At 35.3% G+C, this 12888-nt stretch overlaps 1 protein-coding gene across 1 annotated transcript in view; it reads left to right on the top strand.

Moving 5' to 3' along the window:
- The first annotated feature begins 1149 nt into the window (after positions 1–1149).
- LOC145243855 (hydroxymethylglutaryl-CoA lyase, mitochondrial-like) overlaps positions 1150–12888 on the top strand; it is a 93092-nt gene continuing 81353 nt past the window's right edge. The window contains exons 1-2 of the mRNA XM_080106893.1: positions 1150–1298; positions 9602–9670. Coding sequence (XP_079963019.1) covers positions 1188–1298; positions 9602–9670 — 180 coding nt within the window. The 5' untranslated portion in view covers positions 1150–1187. The remainder of the gene's footprint in view (positions 1299–9601; positions 9671–12888) is intronic.

Below are 12888 nucleotides of genomic sequence, written 5' to 3'. Positions count from 1 at the left end.
TGGATTTAGGGAAACGTGCGACTTACCTAACTAGCACGTGTGCATAATTCAACAGGTCGGTCATGGAATGAAATGAATGAAGAAGAAAGAAACAAAAATAGCTGACTTATCTCTTTATATGCTTGCAATGTGACCACCTGATATGCAAATGAGATGCTCTTGGTTGGAGATAAAAGAGGGTTGATTTTTTAGAGGGACGTTCATTTTGAAGTTGGATTTCAAAGAAAGAAGTTGAATTAGCAGAAGTTAATTTGGAGTTGAGAGAAGGTGCGTTACGTATACAGAAGTTTTGGAAGTTGGAAGTTTGGACAACAGTGCCAACCTTACCCAGGAAATTATTGGTGTGACGGGCGGAAGAAATAACACTCAAGTTATTGAATTATAGTCTTTCAAAATCAACAGCTGATGCGCTGACTATAATCTCACACGGGATCAGTGATAACTCCTTCCTGCCCCAATAAAGACAAAACTGATTTTGAAATCTAGTGTTAAATGTCTGAAGCTTCTTTTTCACAGAAGAGACGTTACTAGTCTTTTTCTGCTCTATCGTTATTTTAATGGTACTTGCTCAACTGAGCCCTAATCTATGCTTTCCCCTTGTAAAACACAACAAAACTCGTCTAGCTAAAACTACTGTAAATAATTTTCCTTTTTTTCCTTCATGTACCTAAAACTAAGCAAAACCTTTATGAGCAAAGTTTCTTTCCAAGATCTACTCATTTGGGGGTTGGTTTCAAGTCTAATGTAAACAAATTCTTGTTGAGTCATTCTCTTAAATAGTCAAATTCTAACTAATCACTAACATCGTTACTAATCTTCACGGGGGTGTTTCACCGTTCAACTGACTAATGTATTAATTATTATCCTCGAGTGGATTTCGGGTCTTAATAAGAGGTATCTCCTTAGTAAAAAAATGATTATATTTTTTATGAAATATTATTAATAATATTTCATAAAAAATATAATCATTTTTAAATTTTTAAATAATGTTTTAATTAATTAATTGTTTAATTAATCTACCGAATTCAATTATTGAAGTATTTCAGCTTTCAATATCATGACCTTCATAATTTTTATTAAAAGAAGCCCGTGACATTATTTATTTTATTGTCCGGTTTTGTTTTCAAACCTTACCGGACAGGAAGTAAACACCAACAAATCAAAACAGTTACGCAGTTAATTCAAAGATGGCTGTTTGTATTCGCCGAAGTACACTTTTTCGTCTGTGCCGAAGATGCCGTTCACCTTTCGTAGGATCGTTGTCTTCGCAGATTTGTCGATCTTATGCTCAAGTGGCAGTAAGTATATCGCTTACTTTAAAACTGCAGTTGCCTTTCACCCCATTATTTTAAAGAATAATAATAAAAAATAAATATAAAAGATCTTTTTTTTTTTAAACGTCACATCGTGTTTTGTTAAATTTACATGAAAGTAAGCTTAACACGTGCAGATTATCTACTAAAAAAAAAAAAAATGCATTCCAAAATGTTACGTAAAGATCGTTTAAAAAATTAATGATATATGTTCCGTGTCTTGTAAAGAAATGTCATTTGAAATCAGAAGCTAAAATAACCGCAGGCGCAGAGAGGTCTTTGCAAGGTTGTTTATATTTTTGGTTTGAGCACCTCTCACCAAACCCCTCCAAAAATATGATTCTATTTTTTTCTAGGCGATTACGTGCGAACACCCTGAAAAACGTTCCGACCCCCCCCAAAAAAACCAAAAACCAAAGAACGATTTCAGAATTTAACGCAGCTTCTCTATATTCCATTCTCTATCACAAACGGTTACATTTGCGACACGTTTCCCAGATGAGCAAGATCAACAAACCTCACTTCCAGGTCTATTTCTGACCACAGTTGTTGCGGACCAGGATATAAAATGCCCTAACTCGCTACAAGAAAATAATGAAACGAATGGAATTTAAGGAAACAAAAACTCAATTGATGGATAAGATAAACGTCGTTTATTTACTGTTGAAAGAATGAATGTTTTAGATATAACTAAGGGTAGGCTATAGAAACAAAATTTTTCAAATAAATGCCAAAAGTGGCTTATAACCTTCATTTATATGTAAATAGATGGGAACAAGTGATTTTTTTCAAAACGGGTCAAAATTGGAGGGTCACTGGCCCCAAACGTGATTTGACCGCATCAACGCGTGAAAATGGCTCAAATTTCGCCCCCCCCCGAACACACTTAATCATTTATTGAAAGCCACAGGGTGCATTTTTTGACTATAAATGCATTTGTATCATTAAATCTAACATTCCCATTGGCTATCCCACAAGTATAGGGCTTTTTAGGGTATCTCAGAGTCCAAAATGGGTCAAAATTACCCCAAAATTAGCCAAAAATGTTTACATTTTTTTGGTTATTTTCCTGTATTGGGGTGCGTGAAGGGGGGGGGGGTCATCCACAATTTTTGGTACTTATACAGTTTAATGACGACATTAAAAAATGGAAATATTGAAAAAAAATTTTTTTGTACGTACCTGTTATAGACTGAAGTTCTTCGAAAAAAAAATTTCACTTCATTTGATTAAGTAGTTTTTTTTTTTACAGCGAAAAACAATTATTTATCACGACGACATCAACGTGCCCATTTTGGAAATGTACCTAGCAGAATACCTCCATTTTAGGCCAGATTTCGCAATCTAGCCTTTTTTTTTCGCCAGAATGAGATGCGCACATCACATCTGCAATTTTTTTCCGTTTTTTTATTTTTTATTTTTAAAGCAGAATACTATTGAATATGCCAAGAAATTGAAGAATGCAAAGAACTGAAGAATTTTTTACGCGATTATTTTCGAAACATGCGCAGTAGTGTTTACCGATGTATTGGAAAATTCAAAATGGTGCCCGACACTCTCTTTAACATGGTAAGTTTGGGAAAAGGTGTTATAAATAATAAACTACACAAAATACTATTTAAAAAACACCGAATATATGTCAACTTATGTCACGGTAATATATATTGAGCGAATTTCTAACAGTACTTTGTCTAGTTTATTATTTATAACGTCTTTCCTGAAGTTACTGTGTTAAAGAGAGACTCTGGCGCTATTTTGAATTTTCCAATACATCGGTAAACACTGTATGCTTTTCGAGCTGAATAAACATGTTACATTGAATAAAAACACTAAAAACATATCCATATACAGTAATACAAACCCTAAGTTTTTTTTTTTAATTCGAAAATTTCGGTTGCATATTTCTAATTTTTCTAATATTTTATTTTTATTTTCTTCTGTTACAAATTAAAAAAAAAAAAAACCACTCCAAAAATGGCATCTGTCTTCAAAAAAAAAAAAAAATTCTCATTCTGGTGGAAAAAAAAGGGCTAGATTGGCCTAAAATGGAGGTATTCTGCTACGTAGGGCAGTTACCGGCCCTTGGGGAAAGCTACCTGCCCTTGGGGAATTCCTGGGCGCTGCAATAACATTTCCAAAATGGCCACCTTGACGTAGCCGTGATAAATAATTGTTTTTCGCTGTAAAAAAAAAAACTACTTGATCAAATGAAGTGAAATTTATTTTCGAAGAACTTCAGTCTATAACAGGTACGTACAAAAAATTTTTTTTTCAATATTTCCATTTTTTAATGTCGTCATTAAACTGTATAAGTACCCAATTTTTTTATGCACATTTTTTGAACAGCGTTAACTCGCCCGCTTTTTTTCACATTTATTTTTTAAACAATCTTTATTCATTAATTTCTTTTAATGGTGGGGAGGAGTCATACTCATGCACTTAAGAAAACTTAAAATTTTTTTTAACTAACGTGCATTTTTACATTTTTGTTTATTGTTTCATGTTTGCTTAAAATATTTCTTTGTAAACATTTCTTTTTTTCCATTACATTATTAGAGAGGTGGAAGCACATTCTCTTATGCATTAATATGCTTTTTAGCATTGCTTTCTATTGTTAGGGACCTTAATTACCGCCTCGGAAAACAAAAGGAAAGAATATTAGCTCAGTCTACAATAATGTGCTACATAATTATAGTTAACTGAGTCACTTTGTGGTATGGTCCCTGGCCTTGGTAGAGACTATCTTGAATGACGATAGTGTCTTTGTGTATTGTCAAGAACCACTCTGACAATATAAATTGGGTATAAAAATTGTTTTAGCAACGGAAAAAAAATGAAAGAATAGATATAAAAAATGAAAATAAATTAAATATAAAAAGATTAAAAGGGGGTCACCAGTTAGCAAGTGCTGACTAAAACACAAACAGAGTTTGTAAATAAAAAATTTGAGAAAAACGAAATTTTATTACAAAAACATTTTTATACAAGCGGTGAAAATATAAAAATTACTTTCAGTTATTTATACAAACACGTGTTTTGTGAAGAAAGTTGAATTAGTCGTCACATGGCTTAGAAACATGTACGTCCATATGTTCATAGTGTCAATATGAGTGTAATTTACATATGTGAGTATTTGGCAGCATGGCATTGTGTATGTGTGTGTGTTGGTTTACTTTGTTCTTGTTAGTGCATGTGTAGATGTGAGTAGGAATTCGTTTCTGTTCACTTGATTCTTGCTAGTGTTTAGCAAGGCTGGTACATGAGTCATTGAAATTTTCCTTTTTGTCTCAGCTAAAAGCATGGAAAGGGTATCAGCGTTTTGGAGTAGTTCAGTACTGTGATGGGCATGAAAATTTTAAAAAAACTGCTCTCCTGAACTTGAGTTTTAATTAAAATAATAGGTAAGAGTGAATACTAATTTTACAGGAAAACAAATGAACACATATCTAAAGAAATGGCAGAAACACTAGAGGATGACCTCCAATCTGTAGTGAAATGGGAACAAAAATGGATGGTCACATTCAATGCTGCCAAGACTAAACTTGTTTCCTTTAATAATTAAAAGAAACATTCTCTACCACAAATAGCAATGGCCAAAGAACGTCCATAATGTGGAATGGCTGACCCATTCAGATAAGACAGGAATGGCAGCAACCACTGTAAAAGAGTAATAAAAAATGTAAGAGAGCTATATGCTCAGTCCGTTAAATCCAAAGTAGCTGATCAGCGGCTTGGTTTCCACCAGTTCTGGCAAATAACAAATAGGATCCTGAACAGAAGCGTGCGTTCTATCCCAACTATTATTAATGAACCTGAGGTCATCTCGTCAGCATCAAACAAGGCCAGACTATTTGCAAAGAACTTTGCAGCTAATTCTACCCTATGCGACGAAGGCCATCAACTCCCCATATTTCCTCCTATGACACAGAACACGCTAGGTAACATACAAATATCTGTGCGTGAGGTCGCCAAGCTAATCAAGAACCTTGATTCCTGTAAAGCAACTGACCCTGACGGCATCCCAATTATAGTGTTAAAAAAGCTTCAACCAGAACTTGCTCCCATATTTACAAAACTGTTTAAGCGTTGCCTAAAGGAGGAGTGCTTTCCGACTCCCTGGAAAACCTCATCAGTATGCCCTGTATTTAAGAATTCAGGTGATAAGTCATCTCCCTCTCAGTACAGACCAATAAGTCTCCTGTGTGTTATGAGTAAGTTGCTGGAATCCATATTAAATAGAGAAATAGTCAACCCCCTCAGCAGAAATAACCTTCTTAGTGACACACAATATGGTTTACGTTCTGCAAGATCTACCGCAGATGTGCTAACGGTTACATCTCACAAGATTAGTGAATCTCTTGACAAAGGCTTCCTTTCTAGGGCAATTGCTCTTGACATATCAAAGGCCTTCGACAAGGTATGGCATAAGGGCCTACTTCACAAGATTTCCAGCTACGGTATAACTGGAAATGTTTTCTCAATCATTGAATCATTTCTGCCCGATAGGCTCATAAGAGTAGTGATCGATTGACAAAAATCAGAGGCCTGCAGTATTAATGCTGGAAACCCTCAGGGGTCCATCCTGGGCCCAACTCTCTTCCTGATCTACATCAATGATCTCCCTAAACACATACTTAAATCATTCGTTGACATCTATGCTGATGACACGACCATCTACGGCAACACATCAAAGGCTGTAAATGACCAAGTTCTCTCTCATTCTCTCTCCTCTGATCTCGAGCGTGTAGTTCAGTGGGGGAAGACGTGGCTGGTTACCTTCAATGCATCCAAAACCAAACTCCTATCTTTACATCATCAACGCTCTGATCCCCATCTGGCATCAATTGAAATGGATGGCTCTCGTCTAGGAGAAGCCCCATGTTTTGAGAAGCTTCTGGGTTTGTCCTTTACTCCTGATCTGAAATGGAACACGTGCATCAAGTGTGTTGCCAAGGTTGCTGGAAAGATGGTGGGATCCTTCTACCGCTCCAGAAGATATCTCACTACTGATGCAATTCTCTATCTATATAAAAGCCAAGTACGTCCAAGGATGGAATATTGCTGCCACATCTGGGCAGGAGCTGCTGAAAACAGCTTATCCTGCCTTGACAGAGTACAAAATAGACTTTGTGGCTTAGTGGGGGATGCCCTTTTCTCTACCCTGCAACCTCTCTTCCACAGAAGAGACGTTGCGAGCCTATCCTTGTTTTATCGTTATTTCCATGCAGGTGCTCGTCTGAGCTCCAATCTCTGGTTCCCCCTCGCCAATCCTTCACGAAAAACACTCGTCTAGCTGAATCCACTGTGAAAAATTTCCCCCACTCTTTATCTGTGCCTAAATCAAAACGTATATTCCACGAACAAAGCTTCTTTCTCAGAAATGCACGCCTGTGGAACTCTGTTCCGTTTGCCTGCTTCCCACCTGACTACAATTTGGATGTCTTTAAGTCCAACATTCACAAATTCCTAATAAACCGCCCTCTTAAGTAAACACTTCATTAAATCTCCACACTAACGTACTGTACTTGCAATAACCCTTGTCCCTGAGTGGCTTTCGGGCCTTGATAAGTGGTGACCACCGTGTAAAACAAAAATTTAAAAAAAAAGTACATCTTTTAAACTCCTCGGCCTAATGTTCACAGGAAACATGAGTTGGAACAATTACATTGAGAGTATTGCCAGGACCGCCGTGAAGAAGCTGGGTTCTCTTTACTGTGCTAGAAAGCTACTAACGCCCGAAAGTATCCTGTACCTCTATAAGGCCACCATTCGCCCATGTATGGAGTATTGTTGTCATATTTGGGCCGGTGCATCTGCTACTAGTCTCTCACTCCTAGACAAGGTTCAAAAGAGAGTCATCAACCTGACAGGTCCTGAATTGTTATCCAAGCTTCAGCTTCTGTCCCATCGACGCAATGTAGCATCCCTCTGCCTGTTCTACAAGTACTTTAACGGTGAATGTTCCGACGAACTGCAAGCACTTGTACCCCCTCTACGTAAATACCCCCAACAAACCCGACAAGCAGCAAAATCCCACCCCTGCACAGTAGAGATCCCTAGATGTAAAAGAGCCTTCTACTCCAGTAGTTTCTTCCCCAGAACCGCTAGACTTTGGGTTTCCCTTCCAGGTTCCTGCTTCTTCAACTGTACTGACATGCAGAAGTTCAAGTGTAACATGAACCGACATCTTGCTGCCCAACTCCCCATCTAGTACCCCTATAGCCTGTGTCCCTGATAGTAGCCCCCCTACATCAAAGTGGCAATGTACCTTGTTTGGGGTGAAAATGTAATCAAAAAAAAAAAAAAAAAGAAACCCATTCTTATCATGAGGAGTGAGGCTTTGGTAACTATTCTGTACTTTCACTATAACATGAGAAATTTCAAAATGAAAGATAAACATTTAGTTCTTTTTTTTTTTTTTTACTTTAAAATTTTATTCTCAAAATGGAATAAGTTGGCCAACCATTTTTAACAAAAGACGGTAACTACGTCTGACTAGTGATTTTCCTTTAGTCTCAAATGATAATGGATGCTCTCTATAAGGAGTGCCTGCATGTAGAAATCTATATTGAAGTGATATTCAATCAGAACTCTCCTGAAGTGGCATTGCTTGAGATGAAAAGGAAAGACATAACTAGAAATAATGCTGGAATAATCAAAGAATGATTGGCATTATTTCAGAGTTTGAAGGAATTGCCTGACCAAGCCTTGATTGTCTAATCCATCTCATTATATAATCCATAGCCGGAAGGGGGATATGTAGATTCATACCTTCCCAAAGGATATTAGTGAAAATGACACAACCCGAACCTGGCATGCTGAGCCCAGTCTTTGCGGCTGTAACCAATATATCCCTTCCACTTCCATTCTATCTAAATGATTTGAGATCTTGATTTAGTAGGATTGAGTTTAATTAACTAGAGAATTTTTATCATGTCACTTTTTACAGCCTCCCCATAATGACGAGGATGATTCGGGTGTATTTGAGCAGTACCAAATTTTTGGCCTTGAAAAATTTAGATCACATAATAATTTTTTTTTTAACAATGTAAGCTAAAAAACAAACATACTCTCATCTGAAATTCCTGGGTGCTTTATAAAAAGATTTTAATAAAAGCAGAAGACAAATCTAAATTACAAACAAAACAAAAGGTACTTATGCAGAATATGGACCATGCTGAAATAATAACATTATTATTTAGAAACCCATTCTTATATGAGAAGGGTGGGGGCATTGTTAACTATTCTATATTTTCACCTAAAAATTTAATACACAAGACACAGGGGATACATATTGAATATTCGTCTTGTTTATAAATTAAAAGCAAACTTATTGAAAAGTAAATTTATAGAATTAAAAAAAAAATCTATTGATAGAATAATGGCTGTTAATTTCAGATGAGGGTACGTTACACCGTAAAAAAATATATCATGTGACCTAAATTTTCTGAGGACAGAAATTTGGTACTGCTTAAATACACCAGAAGCATGACTAGATGTGATATGCAGCCAGATTAATGGAATCTCCCTTAAAAGGGACACTCTAAATGGCACAAAAATATTGCCCCAGTCGAGAAGGATTTCCTCTTTTTCTTTAATTGAGGACTAAACAGAGTTAAATTGTCAAGAAGCACTTTTTCTTTTCTGTTTTTTTTTTTTATAACATGAAATTAACCATTTTTTACCTGAAAATATAATGTGAAGGTGGGGAGAATCCATCTTTACTAAAATGGTAAAATAATAGCCAGAAAATGCATAAACATGTAGTGCAACATGTTTCAATAGTGCACGAGAATAGCAGGAATGCAGTTGTTGAATACTTGGCCAAGGGAAGATGGGAGGTTACAGAGAACTAAAAATATCCCTGGTCAGAGTCGAACCATCCGTTATTTATTTTATATCTCTACTTCATATATAAAAGGAACCTTGTGTGTGTGTGTGAGAGAGAGAGAAAGAGAGTTCAGTATGGAGTCCAAAATGGTTGGCCCAATTTTTATGAAATTTCACACAAATGTACGTTATGTGCCTGGAGTTAGATCGGTTTTGTATTTTTTGATAATTATCGATAATCAAAAAGAGGCACATGAATCTTCCTCCAGGTGAATTGCAATGGGTCCACAATTAGAGCAGGCAATCAATCGATTTGATTGAAAAATGGTCGATTTCAGTGACAATAAAAATATGGGAGTATGAAAAATTTGTTGATCATAATTCAGTCCTGGGCAACGCTGGGTCTCCCTGTTAGTGAAATATATTTGATTGTATATTATGATTTTTACTATTTGCAGGTTGCTGGTCTCCCAAGTTTTGTAAAAGTCGTGGAAGTTGGTCCGCGGGATGGACTACAAAATGAAAAGGTATAATATTACTTTTTAAGGATTTTGTCATTGCATTAATAATCTAACATATAAAGTTTTCTTGTCAGCTTTTCAAAATAAGATGTAAATAGCATTTAAGCTGACAAATCAAACTTTGTTTTTGACAAAGTCAATTTTCATTGACTTAGGGTTGTACCATGTTATTGAAAATACAATTACAGACTTCACTACAATTTATTTAAAGAATTAATTAGTGCAGGCTAGATAACCTGATAATACAAAACATTTTTAACTAAACGCCAAAAAATAAAATTCAGCAAGGGACATAACTCCTATTTTTAAATGGAGAATGTAAGATTTGTCTCCCTTACAACTAAGCTTTTATTTCTTCTTTTTTATGTTTAAAAATGTATAACCAAATAAAAATTAAAAATGAAAATGATTTAAATGTATCCTTAGCAATGCCGAGTGCAGTTAGTAATTAATAAAAACAGTTTTTGAATTTTTTAGATGAGGATTGATAATTTCTTTGAATTATTCAAACTACTGTTCTCATTTTCAATGTTATTCGCACAACAAAGTTTCGGACAATGTAAATTCCAACCTGGAATCTTTTTGACATTTACACCAATAAGTAGTAAGATTACATATCTAAAACAAAAAAAAAGATTTAAACCTTCTAAAATTCATTGTCCACAAGGATTTGTGGCGTAATGGATAAAAGTGCTAAGTGATAATCAGTTCTAAGTAACAGTCTCCTGGTAGTTAAAGGTTCAATCCTCGATGTGGGCAATACTATCAATACAATTATGAATTATTTTAGATTTGGATTTAATAAAAGGTTTGGTTTTCCAAATTCTGTATAGATTCCTGTGTTTGACAAGATACACCTGAAGAAGGTCGGAGGTTACATTGGTTGAAACGTTGTGAGAATAAGATTCAAGATGAGAACAGTACCTCGAATAATCCAAATAATAACAAAACCATTTTAGTTTTCTAAGAAAGTCTTTCATGAGTTGTGTGGAAAATGAAATACATTCAAATAAAAAAAGAAAGAATTCTTTTGATTCGGCAACATGAAATGCAAATCAGCTTCAAAGTGGAAAAATGATTGAGTATAACTCAAAAATATGTAAAGATCAGTGCACTGAGTGTAACACGCTGAGTTGCAAGGATGATAGTTCAGCATAAAAGAAATGCAGTAAAAAAAATTTGAAAGCTTATTGGAACACATTTGTTTTGGGAATTTGTAAAACGCAATTTTGCGTTGTTTTTTTTTTTTTTTTTTTTTTTCTTAATGCTGTCAAGCATGCAAACAACTTTGCATCAATGCGAGTCTGCTGCAGAGGTTGATACTTGCATCTATATATTATATATTATTTTTGATTTTCATGACTGAACTTCCCGATGCAATTTGCAAGAACTTATTTGCAGGCAACATTTCCTTGGTTGGTAAGGATCATGGAGAAATGCATACAAGAAAAACATACCAAAGTAAGAATATAATTTGAAGTCTTCAAAATGTTTGAAATAATTGCAGCTTGATACAAGATTGCCAACAACATTTAACAGAGGGGCGATTGGTTGTACAAAAAATAAAAAGACAAGGAAGACTTGAAAATTTCAACTTTGACAAATACCGTCTGAAGAAGGGCGGAGTGTACAGCAGTTGAAACATATTGTGAATAACCAAACCAAGATGACAACAACAATCCAAATCGTGTAAATCGTGCAAATTAACAGGCATTCCCGATGTTGTCTGAAAATAAATTCGCCTACGCCTATTGAAGTGAATAGTATCAGTAAGTAAAGAATTGCCTTTTAGAAAGATTTCCAAATACCGTCTGAAGAAGGGCGGAGTGTACAGCAGTTGAAACATATTGTGAATAACCAAACCAAGATGACAACAACAATCCAAATCGTGTAAATCGTGCAAATTAACAGGCATTCCCGATGTTGTCTGAAAATAAATTCGCCTACGCCTATTGAAGTGAATAGTATCAGTAAGTAAAGAATTGCCTTTTAGAAAGATTTCCAAATACCGTCTGAAGAAGGGCGGAGTATACAGCAGTTGAAACATATTGTGAATAACCAAACCAAGATGACAACAACAATCCAAATCGTGTAAATCGTGCAAATTAACAGGCATTCCCGATGTTGTCTGAAAATAAATTCGCCTACGCCTATTGAAGTGAATAGTATCAGTAAGTAAAGAATTGCCTTTTAGAAAGATTTTATTAACTGTAAAATACACGTACGCTCTTGAAAGGATCGAGCGGGAAAATGAAACAGAGGGCGCTTTTATTATGAATGTCAATCCCAAGGGGGATAACTCTTAACAACAAATTAAATCATAACATTTTCCCCGTCCTAAAGTATTCAAGTAAGGGGTAATTAATTATAGACAAATTTTTTTTTTTTTTTTTTTTTTTTTTTACAATCACATAAGAATCATTTTATTTACAAATAACATATGAACCCAAACTGCAGTTTTTTCAGTATTTAGTCACAAAATCCTTATATTTACTAGGGAATTGTCGAACTCGGGACGACCTCTGCACAGATTGGCAGGAATGCTGATTTTCAGTATTATTTTTTAGTGAAATCTGATTTTCTTCAAGATCAGACGATTGATTTTTGTCTTCCTCATGACCAATGTTTTCATTAGTAGAAGGTTCAAATAAAGTCTCTGAAGTAGTAGGATTATTATTAGAGTTTTCTTCATTTGATGAGTTTGGAGCTAAGTCTCGAACGTTGACAGTGGTTTCAGTACCAGAAGGTAGTTGAACATAAGCGTAGTGGGGGTTGACATCTATTAGGGTGGCAGGCGTTACAGGAGGGTCATGTTTACTTGTTTTAGTGTGGTTTCTAATATATATTAGGCCTGGTTTAACCCAAGAAGGAATTGAAATTCCGGAAGCAGATTTACGACTATATTTAAATAGTCTATCATGGGGAGTCATATTAGTGGCAGTACAAAGTAATGATCTAATTGAATGAAGTGCGTCCGGTAGTATGTCTTCCCAATAAGGTAGTTTCATTTGATTAGAATGTAATGTTGTTTGAATGGCCTTCCATAAGGTACCGTTGAGTTTTTCAATCTGTCCATTACCTTCAGGATGATACCTACTTGTTTTAGAAGTAGCAATTCCTTTTTTGTGTAAAAAATCCTTTATTTCTCTTGCTAAGAAATCAGAAGCACGGTCAGTATGTATCATGTCAGGCAAACCAAAAATTGAAAAGAGTTTGTTTAGACA

This window comes from Euprymna scolopes, chromosome 22 (assembly GCF_053919585.1).
Source record: "Euprymna scolopes isolate OS-2025 chromosome 22, ASM5391958v1, whole genome shotgun sequence".
NCBI classification, from domain to species: domain Eukaryota; kingdom Metazoa; phylum Mollusca; class Cephalopoda; order Sepiida; family Sepiolidae; genus Euprymna; species Euprymna scolopes.
The sequence above is the reverse complement of the archived record's forward strand: the minus strand, read 5'-3'. Positions and strand labels throughout refer to the sequence as shown.